The following is a 25,814-nucleotide window of genomic DNA, read 5'->3' as shown; positions in this document are numbered from 1 at the left end:
GCTGCCTGGGGAGGGAGGGCAAGGGGGTGGAGCAGTCGGGGGCAGGAGCCAGCACAGACAGGAAAGGCCCTCCACACTTGGGGAGACACCTTCAGGTCTGTTCAGGGGTCCAGGGAGCGTCCCAGTCACCCTGCTCTGCCTTGGCTGCAGAGCGCTGCTTCGCCTTGTGGTGTGGGCTGAGAACAATCACCAGGGCTGGGGGGCGAGGGGGCACGGGACTGGGATCCTGGCTCTTCGGGAACAGTGGGAGAGCCCCGCCTTCCTGAGGACCGCCAAGGAGCTGAACGCTTCCCATTTGTGCAGAATGTGCGACAGCGCCTGTTCTGCTGGTGGGGGCGGGGGTCTGAGAGCCGAGCCGGCCACGGCCCGTGAGCTCAGGTAGGGGCAGTCCTGGACAAGCGCCCACACAGCTCCTCACACCTGGCGGGCGGGACGTGGCCTTCATAACCAGGGCTGCCCTCTGCCCCCTAGGGAGCAGGGCTTGGGAAGTCCTGGGGCCGCCTCCGCCCTGTGAGTGGGTGGGCAGCCCCCGGTCCATGCGGGACCAGGGCTAGAGACCCCGAGTGGTTCTTACTGCCGCACTCTGAGCTCTGAGTCCCGGGTTCAGGAACCAGCTGCCTCAGCTTCCTCCTCCAGCCCCTGGCCTTTTGGCAGGAGCCCCCAGGCCCTCACTGCCTCTGGCAGGCTGATTTGCTAATGACAACGTGCAGAGCAGCTGGCCCCTCTTCTGACTTCCTGGAGCACGGGGCAGTTGGGGCCTCTATCACACCAGCTCTTTTTCTCCTGCCGAGACTGGCAGGCTCGGGGCCCGTGTCTGTTCCGTTCACTATCTTTCAGCACAGTCGCCACTTGTTGAATAGACTCAGAATTGGCCCATCTTGCCTCCCCCAGGGCTGGCCCAGCAGGTGACACTTCTGGAGGGACATGTGAACACCCACGGTAAAGGCCAAATCCTTCGTCGTCCACCTGCTGTCTCGCCTGATTTCACCACGGGAAGCCGCGCTCAGAGAGGGTGGGGGGCTCCTTCAGGCAGCCTAGGGAGGCACCTGGCAGGACCCCGTGCCTCAGTCATTTGCACGCCCCTCCTAGCCCTGACATTCGGGCCCTTCGATCACAGCCTCTGACTTCCAGGGGCAGGGGTGAGCAGGGTGAGCAAGGGGGAGAGCAGGGTGGAGCTGGTGGAAGAAACAGCCCGCTGGCAAGAAGGAGGAATGGAAAATGAATGGGAGAATTTGGCCCTGGGCCCTGGCTGGCCCCTGTGCTCAGAGCCCCAGGCCAAGAGGAGGGAGAGGCCACAGGCCTCCCCATAGGAGGACAGACGGAGCTGGGCTGCCAGTGGGGCGCTAGGCAGGGTTCCTGGGGGAGAGAACCTGCCAGGAGCCAGCCTGCTCCACCTCCCTACCAGGAGCCCACAGGAGCCACAGGGTTCAAAGGCAAAGCTTCCCCCCACCCTCACCCCACACCACCTCTCAGCCTCCCCTCTGTCTGGCTCATCTACAGGGCTTCTCCCCTGCAGATCCTGGAAGTCCCCGTGGGTGATGTGGTGGGAGGGCACCTGCCCAGGCCACCCCTGTCCTATTCCAGGGACTCCCCCTGCTCCCGAGACACAAAGACCTGAGGGTGACCGTAAAGATGGGCAGGCTCCCGTAGGTCAGGGAGGGATGCCCAGGCCTAAGGCCCACTCCCGACAGCCCTCCTGTCCGGCACCCTGGGCTCCATCTGCAGGCGTGTCAGAACCCAGCATCCCGCTGTCTTCCCCTCCCCTTCCCGGTTCACTTCTCGGCTGGCTGCCGTGTCCCGGGCCCCGTGCCAGCACCCAGCCAAAGGGCCGGGGCCCTGGCTCTGCAGCTTTATCCTCCTTTCTGGCTGGTAGAGGCAGACAGGGTCCGAGAGGCACCACTGACCTGTGGGGACAGACAGAGGCTGAGGCAGGCGCTCCAGCCTGGCCCTCTTCTTGGGGGTTGGCTATGGACCCACATCTACCTGCCAGAAGCCCAAACGTCCGTTTCTAACCCCGCCCCCAGCCCTAAGCTCCTGATGCCTCCTTGGGAGCCTGGCGGCATTTCGAATTCCTGCACCTCCAGGCCCTGCTGAGCCCCTGCCCCCTCACTTGGTCAGCTCCTCCACCTCCAATGCTGGCCTTGCCTCCAGGAAGAAGGGGGTCGGGGGAGGTGCTGGCCTGGCACTCAACACATCACTTACCAACGCCGAGATGCTCTCTCGCCTGCTCGAGCCCAACTGAGTGGGGAGCAGCCAGTCCCCTGGGCTCGGGAACTCACACCTGGGTGGCCGGCCGCAGGGATGGGCCCACCCAGAGGATGACTCTGGGCTGGGTGAGCAGGTGCTAGGCAGGTGGGAGATTCCTGCACCTGCTCAGGAGGCAGAAGGGGTGCAGCTGGGGCCCATTAGAGGTGCTGAAAGAGGTCCCTACAGGGACTCTGAGGTTCAGTGCGGAAGACCTACTGGAAGAACGAACGGCTACCATGGTGGGCAGAGGGGGGAGCGGAGGGCAGTAGGGAGGAGGGCACCGGCCCATTCATAACGGTTGCTGGGAGGTGCTGCCTGCCCTCTCCCCTGGGGGCCTTAGTGGCACTCACTTGCCATGCAAGGCCCACACGGGCAAGGACCCTCTGTCCGTGGCACAGAAATTGCCCATCCTGGGGGTGCTGGGGCTTCCAGGCAGGGGCTTCATGCCCAGGAGGGAAACTCCAGAAAAACAGTAAGAGGGGCTGGAAGACTGAGGGTCCCAAAAGCACAAGGATGGGGGTTCCTCCCAGAGAGGGGGTTTGCAAAAGAGCATCTATCTGACCTAGAGTGGGGGTCCTGGGTCTGAGCCCCTCGAAGTGGCCTGAGGGTGGCCGCTCCGTCTGCAAAGGCTCCAGGTGTCCCCGCCCTCAGCAGGGCCTTGAACCTGCTGCGCACCCCCAGCCCCAGTTCACGGACCCCCGAACTCCTGCTTGTCTGTGAAGGCCCCGCTCACACTGCCCTCTTCTGGGGCAGCGTGAGCAGATGTGGTGCCAACCCCGGGGCTAAGCTCCTGGGCAGTGATGAGGGCCCCCCCAACCCACACAATCCAGGCAAAGGCCAAGCAGGGCAGGTTATATCTGGGGATCCCCAGGATGGCACAGGGGTGCTCCAGGAAGTGCTCTGAGAAGGGGCGTCCTCCAGTTGTCCGAGGCTGCATCTCACTGAGGAGGGCCCAGAGAGCGGAGGGCAGGGGGCAAACCAGAGTCTGAGCCATGAGGCCCTGTGGGGGGTGCACTGCCTGGTCTGCTGAGACCTAAGGGCGGTGGGGGCATCATCTGCTCACAGGCAGGAGATCACAAGATGTGCCGTCTGGGCAAGGATGACGGGAATAACACACAAGGGCCCTGTCCCATCCCCCCGCAGACGTTAGCGGTGCTCACATGCGCTGCTCTGATGTGTGGACTGGACAGGGCCCTGCCTGCCAGGCCCTTCACAGGAGCACCCGAGTTAAGGCAAAGCCCAGGTGCCCACAGAGCAGGGCAGCATGTGGTGGGTTTCGTTCTAAGGCAGAAACAGGCCTCCTTGTGTCCCTAAATGCTCATCTGGTCGCAGGGAGCTGACCCAGTGGTCTCCCGGAAGCCCCTGCCCTGCACTGCCCTTCATGGGCCCGGGGCCCACGCCCACCAACCAGCTCCCGCCTGGTGGCTCCTAGTGACCAGTGAAGGAACTGGAACTTCTCTGAGGAGACACTGAGGAGGACACCTCTGGAGTCCTCCCCTTCCCGCACAGGGGGCTCCGCCCCTGGGGCCCCTGGGGCCCCTGGGGTCAGGTTGACGCCCACGTGGGGACGGGGCCAGGGGGGAGTGCCCATGGGGGCCCCCCGGGGAGCATCAGACCTTCATCCAGGTGCCGGAGCCAAGGCCCCGCGCTGTACCACTCGTGACCGGTGGCCAGGCGCTCAGGCACGGGCAGGCCGCCCGCTTTCCTCTTTCCCGCCCGGAAAAACCACAGCCTCCCTGTCCCTGAAGGGCCTCTGAGCCGGCAGATGGACAGACGGAGGCCAGGAGGGAAGTCTGCCCAGTGCCCTCTCCCGCGGTGTCCTAACCCCCTCCCTTCAGACCCTCTGGCCCTGGCTCTGGCAGGGGCCCGAGCTCCCTCCACTGCCAACAAAAGGAGAGTGTTTCCAATCATGTAAAGGGCATGAAATATTTGCTGAAATGTTTACAGGACAAGCAGCTTTTAGCCTAGAGCCTGGGAACAAACAGAACGGGCTCCACAGAGAGAAGAAGAGGACGACATGGGTGGCAGACTCTGCCCAGCAGACCCTCCCCGCGGGGTGGGCAGCTGGCCTGAGCCGGGAGCCTTGGGCAAACAGCTGAGTCAGCCTGGGAGGGTCTGGCTGGTCCCCGGCAGCACCCAGTACTGTGCCTGTGCTTGGGCCTCCTCCCCTTTCTGCACCTGAACTAGCCCCGTGTCCTAAGGGCAGTGCTCTCTGCAAACACCCTGAGCAGGGAGGCAGCCTGATGGGGCAGTTAGAGCCAGTGTGACAGGCTAGAAAGGGGGTGACCTATCCCGCTCTGGGAAGCAGCTTTCTTCCCCACGGGGCATCCACACCCCAGCGCCTGGATCCGGGAATACGTTTCCTTACACAGTGAAGGGGAACCATATTGCCAACCAGCTGACCTTAAAACAGGCTGATCTTCAGTCCCTGGGTGAGCTCAATGTACTCACAGGGCCCTAAAGGGGGGAGAGGGGCAGGAGGGTCAGACTCAGGGTGATGGGGGTGACACTTGGGCGGCCATTGCTGGCCTGGATGCTGGAGAGAGGAGGCGAGGCCTAAGAAACTGGAAAAGAGAAGGAAGCTGGTTCTCCCTGGAGCCTCAGGAGGAGCCAGCCCCGAGGCCCCGGGTTTTAGCCCCGGGAGGCAGTGCTGGACCCCACCCCCTCAGTGCAGCAAAGGTTTCAGCAGCCACAGTTCTTGGAGGCCCCAAGGTCCCCAAACAGCCGGTCTGCCGCAGCCAGTGCCTCTGAGGGCAGTGCCTGGCTCCCTTCACGGTCGGAGCCAGACTTTCCCGCCTCTGACAGGCAGTGGGGCTCCTGCTGCAGACTACCTGCTCCCCTGGGACCCTCTCTCAAGGCTGGGTGCCTCTCTTACCCTCTGAAACCTGAGTCCTTCCGCCCAGGGATGCAGGGCAACAACCTTTGGGGACGGGCCCCAGAGCACATGCCCTGACTGAAAAGCTGGCACAAAATGGACACTGAAGTGCCCAGAGAGTGGGGTGCAGGAGCCCCCAAATGAAGGGGTGGGGCTCCTCCTGCTGCCTGTCCCATGTCACCCGGCTGCAACTTGACATCCCGTCGCAGGGGCCCTGCCACGGGGGTGCGCTGGGTGGGGCGCGGGGTGCCCACACTTACTCTGTCCCCCTCTGACCCGGATCCTGAGATGGGGCAAGAGCCTGCCTGTCACTGCCTGCCTGGGGTGGGTCTGTGCTGTGGGCTTCCCTGTCTAACCCCTGGGGGTGGGCACAACTCCCTGGCAGGCTCTCCAGCATCTGTCTGTCTGTGTGGGGGGCACAGAGGACTGAGACTGTGCCCACCCCCCGCAGAGGCGCAGGACCTAGAGCTCCCCATCAGGTGTGTGAGGCTCCCTGAACTGCGAGGAGGCTGGCGGTCAGCCGAGGCCCTACAGAGCGCCCAGCGAGCACAGAGGGAGCTGGCCGTGACTGGGCAGGGAGAGCCAGTGCAGCGGCTGGACTAAAGGGTTGGTTGCAGCCTCCCAGGGCAGAGGAGATGCGTGGACGGTCAGGAGTGGGCGAAGGAGTCGGTGGGAAGACTGGCCGGCCCCCAGCCCTGGGCCTAAGCCTCCCTATGGGGGGGGCACCTCAGGGTTAGGGGGATCCACCCAGTGCCCCCACTCCATTCCCTTTGGCAGGTCCCTGTGACACAGTCAGAAAAGAGATGCTGAAGTTAGCAGGGGTCTGTGACAAAAATGAGACTTGGGACCATTCAGCCTTTACCCACAGCTGTAAAACCACAGAGGAAGTCCTGTGCTGCCCAGGGTTTCTGAGGAGCACCCAACAGCCCCCTCCCCCAGGTGCCTGGGCTGGGTGCACACGACAGACAGACGAAGAGCTTTGAGCCCCGAGCCCCCTCCCTCGGGCAGGGCCCCTGCGGCACTCACCTCGGATGCTGTGCCAGGAGGGGCCCGGGAACCAGGGCAGCAGCAGCAGGAACAGCAGGTAGACCAGCGAGAGTGCGTTGGAGCGGACTAGGCAGGCTGCAGGGGAGACGGTGGTTAGCACGCTGCTCGCAGGGGCCGGCCGGCCCGTGCCCCACCCCCCACACCATCCCCTGGACAGAGCCCCCAAACACCACCCCCTGACACCGCCCCATAACATCGGCCCCCTCTGTGCTGTGCCCCTCTCCCTGCGAGGCTGCTCACCTCCCTGTACGGACAGACCGCCCCGTCCAGTGCAGGGCGCGTCACCTGTCACCTGGCACTCATACACTGTCACCCTGTGTCCGGACGACGTGCCACACACCACCTGTCACTCAGAGCATGTCCGTGCCACACTGTGTGTGTGGACAACACGTGACACATCCCGCCACTCAGCACACGAACTCCGTCACTCGGTCCTCATCACAGTCTGCTCACCAGCGTTGCACGTTAGGGACTGTTCCCGACAGACACATGAGTCTCGTCTTGTCAGTGTGTCTCAGGCGCACGCCCCAGAGCCCGGCCCGGCCTCCTGTGGGCAGGCATGGAGGTGGCGACCGATCTTCCTAACTGGCTTTTTCTCCTTTTAAAATTTTTATATTTTTAATTAACATACAGCATAACTGAATTTTGGGGTCCAGCTCTCTGAGCCTTCACGTGTGTACAGCCATGAGGACCGTCCCCCACCCTCCCCAGAGGCAGGGAGCCACCTCTGCAGCAGCTCTGCCCCTACGGCTGGACCGGTCTCGGCGGCTGTGCCTTCCCCAGCACATGACACGTCACACGAGGGAACCGCCCAGCGCAGAGCGTTGGGCCGGCTCCTGCCTCTGCCTCTGTACCATTGGCTGGTTCCTGCCTTTCCTCTTGTTAACCTGACAATGTGTCTGCCCACCCCATGGGCACCTTGCTGAGTCTCACCCTATCTGACCCTATCTTGACAAAGTGCAGCAGGCGGCTGGGGGAACCTCCTTGGCCCCCCAGGAATAGAGAGTTACCAGGAGATAAGGGGGAGATGCTGCACGTTCGAAGCAGGTCTCATCACAGGAACTGGGGCCCACTCAGCCTTTCCCGGGGTGCCCGAGAGGTGCTGCACACTGCCCACGGGGGCCAGCAGACATGGGCACCACTGGTGAGTCCACCAGGGCTGCCGGTCCCTCGGGCCGCTCCGCTCTCCCACTGCCACTGACAGCGAGCAGGCCCAGCCCCACCCCCGCCCCAGACCAGGAGGACAGCACAGAACTTGGCAGGCGCCAGGACCCTCCATGAACCTGTGTCCTCCTTGACAGCCCAGATGTCTATGACTGAGCAGGGGAACCTGACCCCTCTCCTTCCCACCCGGAGAGGCGACAGGGCCAGGTGCAGTGTACTAAAAATAAGCTGGAGCCAGGTCATCTCCCCCAGAAGCCGAATCGACCAGAATAACAGGCCACTAGGGAGAGGCCTCTGCACCCCACCCTCACGTTCCAAGCACAGGGGGGCCCCCTGGGGGTGTGACCCAGGCCCTGCCTGCCCCATGGCCTCCAGCTGCCCTGATCACAGGGGCCTTCCTGGGGGCTCCGGAGGCAGGAGCATCTGAACCACGCCGAGGGCTGTGCCTCTGCAGAAGCGGCAGCACAAGCTGGCAATGGAGGCTTCCCCTCCTGCGCTAGAAAGCTTGGTTCTTGAGGCCCCTGCAGTTAGGACGAGGCTGTAGCCGCCCCACCCCAGAGGCGGGGACAAAGGAGGAACTCCTCGAAGACCTCAGACTGCTGAAATCCCAGCAGCCCGCCTGCCAACACACCCCCCCACGCCCAGGGCCCTGGCTGCCGGTGGCACCACAGTTCTGCTTGCCCCCAGTCCTTGCCGGGTTTGGGGCCCCAGGACACCTTTCAGAGGGAGCACAGCCTGGCTTACACCCCTCCTTCCTCGACCCCCACCTTCACCAGAGCCCACGGGACCAAGTCTCTTGCCCAAACTGGGCGCTCAGGCGTCTGACAGGAAGTGAGAGGGGACGGTGGCGAGAGGAACCCGAGCTCCCTCAGCAGCGAGGCTGAGTGGGAGACAGAGCCGTAGCCTGCACCACCAGGCCAGCCCTCGTCCCTGCCCAGCTGCCCTGTGGTCGGCTGGCTGGCTCTTCAGGGCTGCCGCTGCCTCTGTGCAGTGGGGAGAGAAACCCCTGCCCAAAGGGTCATCGGGAGGTTCAACTGGACCACACGTGTGAGGTGCCCAGTGCAGGGCTGAGATGCCTGCCGGGTTTTGCTCTTCCCGCCGACGGCTCGACTGAGCCCCTTCTCTCACCCCAGAGACATGGGGACCCAGAGGAACCTTGCGGCCAGCCCTGCCGTCCCGAGCTCCGGTGACCCGCCTGCCTTCCTGGACACTGACGCACGTCCCGCTCCCTGGGGGGCTGTCCCTGAAGTTAAGATGCCACCTCCTTCCATTACTCACACTAGCTATAGTGATCAGTGCGACACTAAAGCTAAAGTTTTTCAATAATTATACATTTTCATTTTAAAAAAATCAATCTGCTCTGGTCCCAGAGGCAGCAGGGAAGGGCACTTAAAGAAGAGGCTTCTAGAGTCCCTCTCCGCTCCCGGTGCTGCACTCTGCAGGCCTGGGCCTTGCCATCCCCACCGCAGTGCCAGCCCCGGCCCTGTTCCTGGGGGTCTGTGCCAGCCTGGGGAGAGCTTCCCCAGCCAGGGGTATCCACCCAGCCACCCACCTATCTACCCACCTACCCTCCAGCCATCCGCCCACCCATCTATCCAATCTTTCCCCCACCTACCCACCCGAGTAACTCTCCCCTGAGGACCTGCTCTGCAGGCCCCTGCCCTACGGCACTCACGCTCTGATCTGCCAGGGGCACCAGATACCGAGCAGGCACACGCACACCGAGGCTGGCCGTCAGAGCCAGTGACAGGGCACCTGGAGGGAAGTGGGCGCCAGGGGAGCGCCTGGGGGCAGAGGCGCAGCTCCCGAGGAGGAGGGACAGGTCCCCGCCTCCAGAGGGCTCCTGCGGTCTCCCGGCCTGGCCGAGTAAGAGACCCTGAGGCTGGGGCAGGGTGCAGAGTCGGTGTGTGATGGGTGCGGCTTCAGTTTAGGGCGATGGTGAAGTGCTGCGGGTGGACGTGCTGGCGGCGGCGCGATACTGAGAACACACTTAACACCACTGAACTGCTCACTTACAAAGGGTTGAGATGATACATTTTACGTTATGGGTGTTTCCCCACAATTAAACAAATAGCCCCTGAAATCAGGGAAGGACTTCAGAAGCCAGAGCTGGAGGGGCAGCAGCTGGCTCAAGCCCAGTTTCTGCTGCCAGCGCAGCCGCGGGCAGGCCGCCCTCCTCCCCGCCCCCAGGCCGAGCGGGAGGAAAAGAATCTCCGAGAAGCGATGTCTGCCAAAAGCGGGAGATGGGAGATGACCAGTCCGAGCGAGCAGGGTCAGAGGGGAGTGTGTGGAAAGCACTGTGGAGCAGACTGCACGGGGCCCGGCAGCCCCAGCGGCCCCGGCAGCCCCGGCAGCCAGACGCAGGGTGCGAGGGCTGCTGCCCCCACACCCGACTCCACCTGGGCCTAGCACTGGGCCTGCCTTGGTGTGGGTAGCAATGCCCCAGCAGAATCATTCATTCTTTCACTCATTCATTCACCACAGAGCTGAACCGGCCCTCGGAAGTCACCGTCAGTGCTCTGGGAGCACGTTGCCCACTCAGACCAAAGCAGTGCTGCTCTGGGAGGTGAGGGTCTCCACCCACACAGATGAGGAAACCAGGCTCCGGCCCTCTGAGGGCCCCCGGGATGTCTTGGAGCGCAGCCTGCCCAAGCCCTGCTGCCTCACCAGAGCATGCCAGGTCGGCCCAAGAGAGGCTGTGACAGAGGCCAGCCCTGGCTGGCTGGCCTCCCTGACTCCATCTTCTGCCATCAGCCCTGCCAGGAAGCTAGCCCTGGGCAAGCAAGGGGCTCCTGGACAGCCCCAGACACTGGTCTGCGGGAAGTGAGCTGCGAAAGCTGGGCCACTGGCCCCCGGCCCACAGAGCAGGCAGGGGAGCGGGCGAAGAGCAGGCGCTGGCTTGTGTTCCCATCCTGTTGCCCTTCCCCCACACCAGGGCCTGCGGACAGGGCGAGAGGCCAGCCAGCAGAGCAAGAGTGACCTCGGGCCAGCACGGGAGCAGAGGCAAACTGGCCTCAATAGCAGAACCTTGGCCAACTCTCAAACTCCCCTATTGTTCAGACGAGGAAACAGCGGCTCTCAGGGAGGGCCTCGGTGGCGGTGGTGTGGCCAGGCCTGGGCTCCACAGCCAGGACTTTCACGACACTCTGTGTCCATCCACTGAGGTCACTGGTCTAAGGGCCAGGAATCTGGCTTCAGTGTGGCTGCGCCTATCAAGGAGGCCTAGGACATCAGAGCAGGCTGCCCGGAGGAGGTGGCATTGCTTTCCACTTTGAAGTCAGACTAAGGCTCAGGGAAGGCTGGAGGACTCTGTCAGCCCCAGCCCCAGGCTCCAACAGAGAAAGAAGAACTCGGCTGGGGAGGGGGTGGGGGCCAGAGACATCAGAGAAGTGGGGACAGGGCCTGCCCTGCCCAGACAGCTCCCACCTCCCCTTCGGGAGCTGCCAGCGGCCAGGATGGTGACCTCATGGGGGAAATATGCCTTTTCCTGAGCCAGAAACAATAGGATAGAGGTGGGAGGAGAGAGAAAGCCACCCTGGGCAGGAAAGGGCCCCTTTACCCCCATGAGCACAAGCTCAACCCCTCCCAGACCTCCATCCAGCAGGCAAATACTTGTCCTGTAGATGAGGAAACTGAGGCCTGGAGAGGGGACAGATGGCCCCCTGGTCTCAGCTGGTGCCAGGCAGGGAGGGGAAGGGGGCAGGGCGAGGGAAAGTCACAACTATCCAGGACCGCTCAGCCAGGAAGGACATTCCATGCAGAGGGCTGGGCAGCCACAGCCACGGCCCGAAGGAAGAACGGAGGCTGCCAGGGGGACATGGACATCCGAGACCCCCAGACCACGAGCAGCTCCTGGGACAGCCCCCCAGAGTCTTGCCTATGCCTCAGGGGAAGAGACCGCCGGGCCTGGAACCCACTGGAATCCCCCCGCCCAGTCCTACCCGAGCTTGTGCCGGGGCTGCCTGCTCTGAACCTCGGTTTCCGCATCTGAGAAGTGGAGGAGCCACACAGCCTCGAGGCCTCCGGCAGGGGTGGGTGGGCATCTCACCCAGGCTGCTCACGGGGTCTTCCCGTCGACGCTCTGAGGGGGGCATTTTTAGTGCCATTTGCAGGGATGCTCCAGGACACAGACCCAGCAGCCTGAGCACGGCAGCACACTGTCCTGCAGCACCCCCCCCGGGGTGGGGGGCAGTGGCCCCGGAAATGATGGCCGGAGCTGCCAATGTTCCAGGGGACGGCGGTGAGGCCTGGGCGAGGGGCAGACACACATGCCATGGCCCTCGCGGCCACGGTCCCCACACACCTGTGGGGAGCACTACTGTTACTTGGAGTTTGCAGGTGAGGAAACTGAGAGACCCAGGGACTGGGGCTAACGCTGCCCTGGAAATGGTGTGGGTCTCGGTGGCCCGAGTGCAGAAGGACTGGGACAAGGGTCATCCCCAGGCCAGGGTGCAGTGGCTGCCGAACTGACCCACAGACCAGTAAGGAGGGTTGGTCCAGGGCTAGCAGAGGGCAACTGGTGTGCAGGGGACCTGGTCAGCAGGCCCAGCATAGGAAGCCAGGACCAGGGTACAGCTGCCCACCCTCCCACCTGGCTAGGGGGACAACCAGGCCCTCCAGAGGCAGCAGGGCCATGGCACAGGGAGGAGAGGGAGTTGAGGGGGCCAGAGGGAGGATCCAAGGGCTGCTGCCCATCACCCAGCCGCTTCCTCCGCTTCCCACCGTGCTCCTGTGGGGGTGGGGCGCCAAGGGCCTGGGCCGGCCCTCTGGGTCAAAGAGAGAAGGGCTGACGGCCAAGGGTTAAGTAGTCAGGAGGAGGTTCTGTAAGGAGGGGGCTTAGTGGCACACAGCCCAACCAGGGACCAGAACACATCACAGCCTTCCTCTGGGCTATGGCTTCCTCATCTGTGAAACAGGGCTGGCGTCTGTGATCTGGTGGTTCTGCCCAGCTCTGCAGGAGGCGGGGCCTCTCTGTGCCTCAGTTCCTCAGCTGTTAAGTGGGAGAGATCATAGCCTTCGCCGCTCAGGGGCTGCAGCAGAGAGTGCCTGGCACGCAGTCAGGGGAACTGACGCAGGCCCGCTGCTGAGGCGCCGCCAGACGCCGAGGGCCACAGACACTCCTCTGTGCAACTGCTACTCTGCCTGTGTGAGACTGACCCGGAAACACAAACGGTACTGGTGCATGCGGACTAGAAAAGGCCCAGTGCTCTGGCCGGTGGCTCAGCTGGTTGGAGCGACATCCCACACTCCAAAAGGTTGCAGGTTCCATTCCCGGTCAGGGCACTTTTGGGAGGCAATCAAACGATGTGTCTCTCCCTTTCTCCCTCTATCTCCCCCCGCCACTCCCTTCCTCTCTCTAAAAATCAATAGACAAATCCTTGTGTGAGGATTAAAGACAAAAAGGCCCAGAAAGATCAGCGCCAAGCTGATGTCAGTGTTCACCTGTGCAGCAGGGTCCTTGGCCGTACCTGTGAGGTTTCCGTTTTTACAAGGAGAACGTTCTCATGCCTCACTGGAGTTGTTAGCAAGTGGAAGGAGGGGGCAGGGGGCAGGAGAGGACTGGGGGAAATGTACCACAAAAGAGGGTGGGGTCGCACAGCCCAGCCTCTCACAGAAGGGGCCAGAGGCTGGGAAGGACATGAGTCATCTATGGCTCCAGAGGGCTGTGGTAGCAGCAGGACTGGACCCGGGATCTCCTGACTAGGCAGGCACCTTGCAAGCCTTCCTTCTGCCACCAACCAGGCAAGGCTCTTCGGAGGCCAAGCAGGGCCCAGAGATGGGAGGCTTAGGGTGCCCAGACAACAGTGGTCAGGCCAGAGCAGCTGCTGGGGGTGAGGGTCCTGGTCCCGCCCCTCCCCCAGGCTTGCTGCATCTCCTGAGTTCTCCTCTGCCTTATTTGGCTGGGAGAAGAGACCCATAAACACTTCCCAGCTAGTTTCTGCCAATAGGCAGGCAGGGCAAGGAGAAGAGAAAGAGGGAAGACAGATGTGGCAGAGGGGACACTGGGCAGTGACTGGCTGTCCACTGCCCTCCTCTGGAGCTGCTCAGGGAGCTGGGCCTTATACTCTCACAGTGGCCCTCACAGCACCCAGGCAGTCACACCTGCCATGCCCACAGACAGCGTACAAAAATTGGGCCCAGACCAAAAGGTGACCCAGGACTTAGGGCAACCCCACCTTTCTGGAAGAAGAGAGCGGGTGAGGTCGGCCTACAGCCCCGTGGGCGGTCGGGTATCCCTCACCCTTCAGGACAAGAAGGGCGGTCAGGGTCAGCATGGGCAGGGGGGCCTGGCATCTCAGAACTCAGGGCTTGCAGGGACTCTTCAAGAGCACGCAGACTGTGGAAGGTGGGCAGGGGAGCCAAGGGAGCCTGGCCCGCCCAGAGCCTCCGCCTGCCCTCTGTTCCCACAGCCCAGCGAAGCTGGCCAGTCTGCTGAGACACCCACCCCCTCAGCCCTCGCCCTTCCAATCCTGCTCCTTACCCTCAGTGACCCACTTTGCAGCACATGCCCGCCCAAGCCCACATTAGTGAGGGTCCTTGCCTTCTCTGTCCCCATGGCAACTGCAGATGGGCCACACACTGGCGTTCTTGGGGCCTTAACTCCCACAGCTGGCTGGACAGTCACTGGGGTGGGACCCTGTGTGGCATTCCCACCTCCCTGCCCATCCCAGCCCCACAGGACAAGGGGCGTTGGGAGAAACAAGGGCAGCATCGAAGGTGCACCCCTCTTCAGAGTGCGGTGCAGAACTGGGCATGAAGAGGGGTGGTTTCCATGGTGCTTCAGTTTACAAAGCTCTAAAAACTCAAACCTTCCCGGTGTGGCCCACGGCAGAAAAGGGATCTGTCTGCCCAGAGCTGACAGAGGACGGGGGTGAAGGAGCCCCCGTGGCGGGGGGCGGGGCAGTCAGGGCAGAGGGAAGGGCCCTCAGCAGCCAGGGGACCCTGTGTTATCTACTTGGAGCTGGGCCACAAAGCCTGGGCGCCGTGGTTCGTGTTTAATTAGCACCGTGTCTAGGTTAATGTGTATGGTGTCTGGGGCACTTGGTTTTATGGCTCACCTGGCCCATACAGGACAAGTGGAGGATGGCCACCCCCAACCCCCTGCAAGCCTGCTCTAGCTCTGTGAGGCCACGGTGAGTGCCCAGGGCCTAGGGGGCCACAGTACCCACCACAGGCCCCGCTCGGTCTCCGTAGGCTGGGAAAGCACCTGCGGCCACAGTCAGTCCCCGGCCTGGTGCTGGTGAACCGCCTGTTTCGAGTGGGCGCAGGGGCAAGGGGAGCTGCTGACAGGGGACGGTGCAAGGGAAAAAGGGACAACATGGGTGATGGGAGGGGATGGCCACCTCCCCAGGAGCCCAGTGGACAGCATGAGGCCAGCACTTTGCAGGACCAGTGCCGAGAGGCCCAGAAGGTAGGCGCTGTGCCTGCGACAGCCCAGAAAGCGGGCAGGGAGACTCTTTCAACAGCCCACCAGCCACGACTCTGCCAGCATCGCCTGGGAGACTCCCACACGAGCGCAGGCTGTGCCCATCTCACAGAAGAGCAGGCTGCGGCTGGTGGGAGATGGCTCACAGGTGCGGCAGCTGGACCCAGGGCACTTGAACACCTGAGCCCCAGTTCTCAACCTGCACTGCCTCGCCTGAGGGGCCCGGGCTGGGTGATGTTTGCTGACAGGGGCTGCTCCTCGGGGCACAGGCGTCCCAAGCCAGGTGTCCACCTGTGGAGTCACCTCCCTTCCCCCACAGCAGGCAGACAGGCAGGCGCCCTCTGCACAGGGGAACAAGGAGGGGACCTTTGTACCCCTCAAGTCTGCTCAGACCCCCTCCACAGCATTGCCGGGAGCCCCTCTTCCCTGCCTGGGAAACATTCTCCTCACACCAGACCCACCCCCCTCTCCTGGGACCCTCCCCACTGCCAACACTCCTCCCCACAAACAGGGACGACCATGGCCACAGCCCACTGGGGGAAGAGCAGTATTTATTTATGTGCCTGGTTCCCCTGAAGGGTCAGCAATGGCTGCCCTGACGCAGACAGATTCCACAGCAGGGGCGGGGCCCAAATTCCACAGGGAGGGAACTCCCTGCAGAGATGACCCCTGCCCCGCCCCCCAAGCCTCCTAGAGCAGGGGGTCTGGGAAGGCAGGTGGGGCGGGACAGGGGCGGGGCCGGGCAGGCTCTTATCTGCCCGGACATCTCTGCAGCTGACACAGGTAAACAGGCCAGAGGCAGGGCCCCCAGGGAGTAGTTTATGGACAGGGAGGGGGTGGTGGCCCTGGTGTGTGGTGGCCCTGCCTCTGCGTGGGCTGTGGTTCCGAATGGGCCACAGCTGGGGCCTGCGTGGGGGGCCACATTGACAGTGTGACTCAGTCACCCTTCCTAACGGGGTCCCCAAGGCCAGCCACCAGCACAGGGAGCCCTCCGGCCACATGAGGGAGGTGGGAAGCCTCCACCTCTCCAAGCGGGTCAGACTGCTCAGGGCCTCAGCCTGATCCCAGGTCACTGCCCTGCCACAGCCCTGCCACTGAGAAATCTCCAGGAATAGGCAGGACCCCCTCTAACCTCAGGAAAAGGGGCTCCCTTCTGAACTGTACCCCCAGACGATGAAGGGCAGGCCGTGTGCACGGTGACTCTCACTAGGTCACACAGGGTCCCCACCGCACCCCGTGAGAGTGGCCCGGCCTGACCCTGGGCTCTGTGCCAGCAGGGGGCTCCTCTTGCGCCACTTGCCAGAGCGTCCGCAGGTGGCCTCGTCACAAGGGTGCCCATCTGGGAGGGGTGCAGCCAGAAGCAGACTCGGTGACAGGACAGTTGGTGCTCTCCTCCTGTGAGGTTGCAGCAGGGCATAGCCCCTTGGGGTAGGTGGGGCCTTGCTGGCGGTGAGGGTGGGGACAGAGGTGTGCAAATGGCTCCTCCGTGCGAGAGGCCACGGCTGGGAGAGGCCCAAGGCTGGCTGACAGCAGGGCCCACCGTGAGCTGAGCTGGCCACAGGCCCCAGGCCCCAGGCCCCAGGCGAGTACCTGCTTCTCCTCTCTGACCTTCCTTCTCTCACGTAGAAAGTGGAGACAAGTGGAGACGGCAATTCTGGCTCCGCCCTCCCCAGGTGACTGTGAAGATCCAATGAGATAGGTAGGCGTGTGCTCCTCAGGGGCTAGTGGGGGGCTCTCTGGGGAGAAACAGGTGGAGGGTGGAAGTGCTGGGAGGGGTGAGCTGGCTTCAGGAGTGCATTCACTGTAAAACCTGGATCCTGGAGCGTGTGGAGGAAGCGGCCTCAACAGTCCCTCACACTATCTGTCTGACCCCATGGTGCAGAGGCCTCTGGGACCACGCTGATTAGCACAGAGAGGGAATGGCATTAGGCTCTAGGTAAACAAAGATGCTCCATGACCTGAAGCCACTCCCATACCCACCCCTACCCCCGAATTCCAGGCTAAATTACATGACTAGGTTCCTACAGAGGTGGCCCCATTGCACCGCACGGGGATTTCTACAGGGGCTGTGCCAGCGGCTGCACCTGAAATAATGGGCACGATGAGGCCGTGCTGTGCAGAGGACTCTCCTGGGAGAGGACACAGGCCTCTCACCAGGCTTCACCCCTCCTCCTCCAGGCCACAAGCCCGGGCCACCTGGATCCCCTCACACAGACAGAGCCCCCCAGCACTGGCTACCAGGCAGGGCCTCTTCAGCCCTCAACAGTAACCCTACTCGAGCCATCCGGGGCCTGGGGCCAGGGTGGCCACCTCGCTCCTCCTCACAGAGGACAGAGGGTGAGAGAGCACGACACAGAGCACCCACCTCCAGCTCAGAAGCTGGCTCCCACTCGGGAGCGTGGAAGCTGTGAGTTAGGATGAGGGCCCCAGATAGCATCTGCCTCAGGCCCCAGATAACAAGCACACACGGACCAGTCCGTGTGTGTTAGGTGTGGTCAGAAACTCAGTAATGCAAACAGATGGGGCCCGAGCCAGGGAATCCACAGAGGGACACCCAGGGCAGAGGCCCTGGGGTAGAAATGCGCTGGGAGCTGTCAGGGGACTCAGAGAGAGCAGGGGGCAAGCAGAGCGGCAGGACAGGCTGTGACACATGGCATAGGCCATATGTAGTATCTGGGTCTCCATCACAGGAGACTGGGCCCTCCCACAGTCCCCTTCAGCCAGCAGGCCATGCCGCTTTCCCAACAAGTTCTTCACTGTGACAAAATTTGGTGTGACCCACTTCATAGAGCTGTGGTCATCAAAGTGGGTTCCCAGGCCACACCATTAGTACACCCAGGGATTTGGTGGCAATGCAGACTCTCAGGCTCCCCAGCCCTGTGGGGGCGGGCCCTGCGATCTGTGTTGTGACGCCCCAAGGAGACATGGAGAACCCTACAGAAGGACGATGACCTCAGGAGCTGGAAGGACATTGGTGCATATTTCTTCCAGTTCAGAAGGAACAAGCAACCAATTATTCATCGCAATCTATTTGCCACGACCTATCTTTTGATGGGTGGTGTCCAACCTGACAGTGTGCCCTGGGCCTCCCCTGGAAGGACAAAAGCCCTCTGTCTGGTTGTGTGGTAGGGGACACCTGTCCTTCAGCCCTCTGTGGGCTGTCTTCGCACTGGCCCACCTCTCCCCAGAGTGGAGACTCATCCTCCTTAAGGACAGCCCACAGCAGCCAGGCCCAGAAGCAATGGGGGCCTCCAAAGAGCTCCTGGGCCACCTGCCCAAATGGGGGGCCCACCCCAGGCAGAGCCGGCCCCCAAGTCTCCTCTTCAGCTCAAGAAACAGGACACAAGGTTGGGGTGCTGACTTAGAGTCCCACCCTGTGACTCAGCAGGCTCCCAGCACCCCAAGTCCCTTGGCCTGTCCGGTATGGCAGGCCCTGTTCCCTAAGGCCCTTAACAACACCTAGCGAGGAATGCCACCTGGCTGCTTCCTGCTGGCAGGTGGGGGCAGGGTCACTGGCTCTTGAGAGCAGCCTGGCCCGGTAGGAGAGCAGGGCCACAGGCCCCTTCAGAGCCCTGACCTGCCGGGGTGAGGGAGCTGGGTGGGGAAGGTGTCTCTGCCTGGCTGTTAGGAAGGGGCTCTCACCACCCATGCACATTTCAGCAGGAGACTCAGCCTGCCTGCCTTGTGCCATGGTTTCCCCTTTGGTCAAACAGGACACTTGCCCTTTGACCATTGTGCTCCCCAGCAGCCGTGCACCCCAGCACAGCTCTGGTTCCCAGGAGGCACCCCACAAACGTGTGACTGAGAGGGCACCTTGCAGAGGCAGGTGTGAGGACCAGCTGACAGGTGCCATCTGAGTGTCCTTGGAGAACCTGACGTGCTATTTCCATTCTGGATGAGGGCACGGGGTCAGGGGACTTGCCTGAAAGCTTGGAGGTGTGGCCAGAGACGTCCTGTGTAGATCAGCTCACGGTTTGTGTATTCTTAGAGCAGTAGGTTGGGTGCCTTTGTAACGGCGCGGCCTGGGTGTGGTGGATCATTGTACATGTCAACTTGGGCGCCGAGTTCAGTCAAACACATCTGTGTTTGCAGTGAAGGCATGTTTTAGTTGGGATTAACATTTCAATCTGTCCACTCTGAGTGAAGCAGGTGACCCTGCCCAAGGTGGGTTGGCCACAATCAGGAAGAAAGCCTTAGAAACAAAGACTGAGTGCCCCTGGCGACAAAGGAAAACTCCAGGAGGCTGCCTTGCAGAATTTCGACCCAAGAGTATCAATTGTTGCCTAGATTTCCAGCCTGCTGGGCTGTCCTACATATTTCAGACTTGCCAGCCCCGTAACTGTGTGAGCCAGTTCCTTACAGTGAATGTGCCCTGGCTGCTGTGGCTCAGTGGATTGAGTGCCGGCCTGTGAACCAAAGGGTTGCTGGTTCCATTCCCAGTCAGGGCACATGCCTGGGTTTTGGGCTAGGTCCCTAGTAGGCGGTGTGAGAGGCAACCACACATTGATGTTTCTCTCCCTCTTTTTAAAAATCAATCAATCAATCAATCAATCAATCATCTCCTCTCTGTCTCATGCAGGTATAGGTGTGTATACACATGTATAAATGTATAAGTATGTATTATATCTTACTTAAGATGTCATATCTATCTGTACCCTCCTAGTTCTGTTTCTCTGGAAAACCCTGGTTGATCCAGCTGACCTGGAGGTCCTGCACTGTGAACACCAGCCTGGTCTGCCCGTCTCTGAAGTTCAGGTGGCTGCTCTGACGGGGTGCCGGGGGCCCCACGTGTTCTCTGGAAATTCAACAAGCTCATGAAGTGACCAAGGGAAAAATCAACACAGTCTGCTCATAACAAGCAGCCTGGCCCCACCCCCAGGAAGCCAGCCCTTGGAACAGGGGCCCAGCCCTTGCTGCTCCAAGCATCCGGGGGCATGGCCTGTGCAGGCCTGGCAAGACGGAACTGGACTCCTTCAGGCCAGAGGTGAGCCTCAGTTTCCCTTCTGCAAGAAAGGTCACAGACCAGCTGTACAACATGCACTTTCCTTTTCTTCGTTTTCAGAAGTTTTTTTTTTAGATGCAGGGAATTACAAAGAGTAATAAGCACTGAGTCCCTCTCCTCCTGGTACCATCCGTATGTCTCGTAAGATTCTCCACCTAATGTACCTTTTACCAAAGGAAACTCCACTGATTACGCTGGAGTTCCCTTTGCCCATCTCCCCACAGTTCCTCTCCCCTCCGCTGGAAAAGAGTACTCATGAATTTTGAGATGATCTTCCGGAACAGAGCCACTTCTGATCTCTGGAATTCCACCCGGGTTCATTTCTACAGGGCATTCCGGCCTGTGTCTGTGGCCTCTCTGGGGCCTCAAAGCGTGCTGGCCTTCCTGGGCCAGGCCCTGTGCCACCAAAGAGGTGCCAACCTCGCCGGGGTTCCTGTGGGCCTATCTTGGTCACTCCCAATGTTTGAGAGCCTGGAACACAGAGGCCCCAGCCGGCTGCCCAGCGAAGTCCTGCTGAGTGGAGCAGAGGCCTGGACAGCTCGGGATGAGAGCGGAAGTGGGGCAGGTCCTGTCCTTCTGCATAAGCTGGCCACAGGCTCTCCCCCCTCTTAAGTCAGCTTTGACACTTCCGGAGACATGAAGCCCAGGCCTGCTGAGAAGTGACTGAGAGGGGAGCCAGCTTCGCTGGAAAACATACTCCCCTCGCCTCATCTCTCTCACACCCTTGAAAGTGTAATGCCGTCAGCTCTCAGCCAGGCAAGGCGCAGCGCACTCACAGGAGGGGCCCCACTGGAGGGAGGCCCCACTGCTATCTGCTCATGAGGGACTGTGCTTGGGGAAGGAAAGTCCCCACAGGTCACAAGCCAAGGCCACACAGCCAGTGAGTGACAGAGCCAGGCTGGACCAGCCTGCTCTGAGCTGGATCTTTAACTGTGGGGCAATCCCCTTCATAGAACACAGAGCGAAGAGGGCGGCCAGGGGATTCGACAGCTCTCCTCATTGGCAGGACAAAACCCAAACTCCCTCACTCAACCCTCCACCCCCACCAGCCTTCCCAAACATGCCTGTGTCTTCCCGGCAACTGGACTCTTTCCTAAAGTGGCCACGCAGCTCCCACACACAGGTCCCCACCCCGAGTACATGGGCCAGGCATGCCCCTCACCCCGCCTAGCTCTCCACCACCTCCTTAATTCAACGGACCCTCCAGACTGAGACTTGCCAAGGGGACTCACGAACCCCTAAGTTTTGGGTTGTCTTGGGAGTGTCCTCCTGGGGGGAGGGGCCAAGGCGCCTGCTAGCTCCCACAGGCCGTCATCACCCAAGCATCAGTCCAGCACCGCAGATGTCCAGACAGGGCCAGCACAGAGTCCCCCCTTCTGGCACGGTGGCTTTTGGAGCTGCAGTTGGGCCCTGCAGCCTCGGCCCACAGCCTCCTGGGCCCTCAGACAGAACCACCGTGGGCGGGCTGGCTCCTGGGGATGGAGTGAGCTCCGCAGATGAGAGGAGAAGCTGCTTAAGCAGCCACTTAAGAGCAGAGAGCAGCATTCCCCGCAGCCTGAGGGAGGCAGCGGGTGGGGACAGGGCAGTCCCAGCTAAAGCTATACATTCAGTTCCTGGAAAAAGAGGAGTGAGAGAAAAGACCGACACAGCCATCTCACCCACCACATCCTGTTTTTATGGAAAACTAATCTAATTCCTAACGGCAAAGCAAGCAGCAGACATCCTCAGGGGTCCCAAGAGGCCATGATGAACGGGACCCGAGAGGTGGGAGGGCTCCCATGGTCCAGCAGGGCAGAGCCAGCCGCCCGCTCCCGCCCGCCCCACCCGGCACTCAGAGCCCCCACCCCAGGGAGGCCGGCGATCAATGGCCTCTGCTCAGCAGCAAGGACTGGGCTGGCTCTCGTCTACACACCCCAGTCTCAGCTGCACCCTGCTCCCGACAGGCCCTGTCCCTCTGGGACGCTGCCCACGACGGCAGGTCAGAAAGCACCAGAGAGGCCACCAGTCTTGACGACATGTTTCTGAGCTTGGTGGTCTAGTGGCTGCAGGACTTGGGTTCTGGAGTCAGAATAGCCTTGGCTGGAGGCCTGGCCCCACTTCTGTGGGATGTGTGACCGCTCTGAGCTTCAGTTTCCTCATCTGCAGTATAGGAATGCCAACCCCGTCCACCTCCAAGGCGCCAAGGGTCGTGCCCTGTAGAGAGCGGGGGCACGTCGGTGGTATTAGAGTTGATTCTTATTGCTACTGTATCAGTGTTGTTTTCTCTATTAACATGCAGAGCATTTTCTGTCCCCGACCTGGGGCTGAGCCTGTGCTCAGTCCTGGAGGCTGAAGCCTGCACTCAAAAAGGGTCACGACCCGAAGTCACGGAGCCTGGGACTGGAGTTGGGCCTCGTGCCCTCCTTCCCCTCCCTGCCCCCTGCCCACAGACACCCTGCCAGACCCCTTCTCCTGTGCGGCAGGGACGAGCCTTTGGAAACATGCAGGCCCCAGTCAGCACGAGGAGAGAGGGGAGGGCGGCAGTGCCACGCCCCACCCCAGGCCTGCGCCGTGTTCCCAGAGTCTCTGCGAACCAGGGCCGGGACAGGTGGCTCCTGTGCGCCTCCCCTAGCTGCTGCAGCCAATGGCGGGAAGCCCGTGAGAGGCAGAGAGCAGGAGGGCCAGGTAAGCTCAAGACAGGGGCCAGGGAGGCCCGGCGTCACCTGCACCCATGCGGCGCCCAGCAGGCTACAGACACTGGCTCCTGACAGCTCCCTGGGTTGTCCCTCTCACCTGGGGCGGTTCTGAATGCCAGGTACAGCCCCCACCTACATGCAGACATGCTCACTGGCACTAGCCCCACTGGCTGGGCTCCCTCCCCACCCCCTCTGCCAGCCAAATGTGATGATTCCATCCTCACAGGCTTGCCCCAAGCAGGTCCTGTGGACCCTGAGTAGGCACAGACAGCCCGCAGGGACAGCGTGACACCTATTCCCAGCAAGCGGCTCTCCAGTCCTCTGTGCCCTGACCCAACTGCACAGCCACCCTCCTGTGACCGGCCGCCTGGGCCCCAGAGCTGACTCCTGGCTCCTGTCCTTTCCAGCTGTGAAACTTAGAACTGGCTTAACCTCTTCAAGATGTGACCTTTGTCCCTGTAACACAGCTGACTCAGTGGCTTCCCCAAAAGGCCACAGGAAGACTTCATGGCTGACGAGACGGGAAGCCGAGAGGAAGGCTTGCCCTCAGGCACTCAGCCAGGGGCCCAGAGACGGTGAGGGGCCTCCGGGGGGTCCTACAGGGCACCCCTGTCTTGTTCTTTCCATCAGCCAATGCCCAACCCTGTCCTGGGAGCAGGGAGCTGCCTCGTGAGGCCTCGCCCTTTGCCCTGGAGCTTCCCAGCCAGAGCCGGTGATGTTCCCCAGGGTGTGGAGCCAGGTGTCTTTCCTCGAGGGGGGCACAAGAAGACAGTCCCCGAGGCCGCCAACACTCTAAGGGGCCGAAAGAGGTGGCTGTCAGCACCAGGGCTCCAGGTCATGGGCCAGGATGAGCTTGCTTAAACCATTCCCTTCCTGCCTGAACTGGGGAGGACCTTCTGAAAGCAGCCCACAAAGTTGGCCACTCAGTGCCTTCGCCGCTGTCCTGTCGGAGCAGCCAGCAGCCTGTGACTCAGCAAGACCCAGCAGACTCCACTGTTCCTGCCCGAGCAGGCCTCAAGTTGGGTGTCGTCACCCCACCAGCCCCTGCCTTGGTGGCAGGATGTCACCAAGCTGCTGGACAACTCTGTGCCTCAGATTCTTCCCTGGTGAGGCCACCAACGTGCCCAAGGGCTCCTCGGTCACAGTGCATGGTATGCAGCTGCGTCCTGGCCAGGCTCCGTGACGACGTGGGAGGCAGCCCTGCTGGTCCGGAGAGGTGGGTGACTAAGAGGCTGGTCATCACATTTTCAGCAAAGGCAGTGGGGGCGTGGGAGAGGCAGCACTAGCCCCACCTCTCATGCAGGTGAGCTTCACAAGGTATTTCTTCTACCCACAGCACCTGGTGGGTCGTGCCCAGGGCCACGAGGCCAAGCAGAGCAGACACTAATCTTACAAGTGGACATTAAAACAACTTGGCCTTGGAGAGACCCCACGGGTGGAAGGGTGGCTGCTGGTGCCAGATGCCTGGCGGAGCAGGCTCTGCTCCGGAAGGCCTGCCTGCGGCCCAGTGGGTAGCCGTGTCCCACCTGTACAGGTGAGTCCTTAAAGGCGCAGAGACGCTGAGTGACTTGCTCCAGGGCACCCGGCAGAAGAGAGAGAACTTGGAGCTCGGCCATGCAGGAGGGGGAGAGACAAGAAGTGGGCCTGGGAGCTTTCCGTCTTGTTGCCTCTGCTCCGTGGGCGCCCGTGCCACCCAGCAGGCAGAGGACAGCACATGGCCTCCTCAACCACTGGTTTGGAGACGCTCCCTGCCCGGCTGCACCTGGCGTGCAGACCAGACATACTCAGGCTCGAACCCCAGCATGGCCAAACCCTGCAGTGCCCCAGTGACGGCTGCAGGGTTTTAGACGAGTTGCCCCAAGATGTGCCTCTGTGGCGCATGGATTATTTTGAGCTAAAGGCAAGTGAGACCCTGGAGGCACAACAGAAACTTCGGTTCCCCCTTAACTGCTTAGAATAATTCAAATTAGGGTCCTTGCCTGTAATAGATTATCAGAGGTAATTTTTTTTATCAATCAGCAGGGCAAATGTCTACAAACTGCCCCTCTGCTCTCGCCACCCTGCAGTGACCTCCCTCCCCTCCGAAGCCCCAAGGTGCCTGGCCTCATCCTTCGCTCGGAATGCCGTAAGCGCCTCATCCTCCCCTCTGTCTCGGAACCTGTTATATATGTGGGGTCTCGGGCTCTCTCAGGTACAATATGCAGGTTCCCGTACATACTGCCTCATTAAATGTGGCTCTTGTCTCTTGTTAACCTGTCTCATGTCGATTTAATCACTAGACCAGGTGAAAGAACCTAGTAGTATAGAAAAGTTTCTTCCTCTCCCCATCCAAGATGAGGCAGAAGTCTGGGTCACCTGGGGTCCCAAGGCCGCCCCAGTGGGCCCCCACTCTCTATTGGTGCACAGAGCAGGTGGGAACAGAGTAAGGACCCACAGCACGACCAAACACCCGATGCCCTGGGCCGGTTCTGGCTGCAGACTTGACTCCCCGCCTGCCTGGCTGCCAGCATGACCACCCCAGCACAGGCGTGACCCGAGTCTAGCACCTCTGTATCCACGGACTGACACCTCTCATCTGTGGTGAGAGCTGGGTGACAGCAGCAGAAACCCGGGCCCTCAGCACAGTAGCAAGTGAGGAAGCTACTGCTGCACCCATTGCTGGGTGCCTAGCACAGCCACGGGGGTCTCTATGGCCTGGCCACCAGCAGGAGCTGCCACTAAGAACATAGCACAATGAAGAAACCAGCCTCTAGTTGCAAGTAACCAGCCTTTGAAGAGACGCTAGGGCCCGAGTGCCCCAGAGGCTGGCTCACACCGCCAGGCCCCTTGCTCCCAGGCAGGCCCCAGTCCGGGGGGAGGGGGAGCAAAGAAGCACAGCTCCAGGCTTTCTCCCAGGAGACGGCTCCAGTGACCTGTCACCTCCTCCACCTCTGAGGGCTGACCTCCAGCAGCTCCTGTCCATGTTCTTAAAGTCACCCTGTGCAAAGGCTGAGGCCCTGAGGCTGCCCTGTCTGAGAAGTGTCACAAGCAGCACTGTCCCCCACCAGGGGCCACTTTGTCTCAAAAGCCCGCAGCCCTCCTGCACAGGGCCCTGCCCCACAGGCATGGGCACTGCCACGCAAATGCTGGCCCAGGCTCCCAGCCCCGGGGAGGCCTGGAAGTGTCTCTCAGGCTCTGGGATGTGATGCGGCCTGTCCATCCCAGGAGCCTCTCCAGCCTCCTCTGGAGGCAGCAGTTAATCACTCCGCCATCTCCTCCTCCACTCCAGCCCCGCAGGGTCAGGGTCTCCCCCCCTTGCGTCTCCATGATTCAGACAGGGCCTTCAAAGGAGCACATCTCCCTTGGGTCCTTGCAAAGAACTCTGGGGTTCCAGGCTTC

The 25,814-nt window shown here is 61.6% G+C and overlaps 1 protein-coding gene and 1 long non-coding RNA gene across 4 annotated transcripts in view; one reads left to right on the top strand and one right to left on the bottom strand.

Moving 5' to 3' along the window:
- PIEZO1 (piezo type mechanosensitive ion channel component 1) overlaps positions 1 to 25,814 on the bottom strand; it is a 63,858-nt gene that overhangs the window by 26,817 nt on the left and 11,227 nt on the right. For all 3 annotated transcript variants that reach the window (XM_045818594.1, XM_045818596.1, XM_045818597.1), the window contains exon 2: positions 6,149 to 6,244. In XM_045818594.1, the coding sequence (XP_045674550.1) occupies positions 6,149 to 6,244 (96 nt within the window). The remainder of the gene's footprint in view (positions 1 to 6,148; positions 6,245 to 25,814) is intronic.
- LOC123805831 lies at positions 22,851 to 24,688 on the top strand. The gene is made up of 2 exons (XR_006783386.1): positions 22,851 to 23,652; positions 23,773 to 24,688. It is a non-coding gene; the product is annotated as an uncharacterized LOC123805831 (long non-coding RNA).

This window comes from Phyllostomus hastatus, unplaced genomic scaffold (assembly GCF_019186645.2).
Source record: "Phyllostomus hastatus isolate PE091 unplaced genomic scaffold, TTU_PhHast_1.1 phas_scaffold_345, whole genome shotgun sequence".
Taxonomy (NCBI): domain Eukaryota; kingdom Metazoa; phylum Chordata; class Mammalia; order Chiroptera; family Phyllostomidae; genus Phyllostomus; species Phyllostomus hastatus.
Note: the sequence above shows the minus strand (reverse complement) of the source record. Positions and strands in the feature narration are given on the sequence as shown.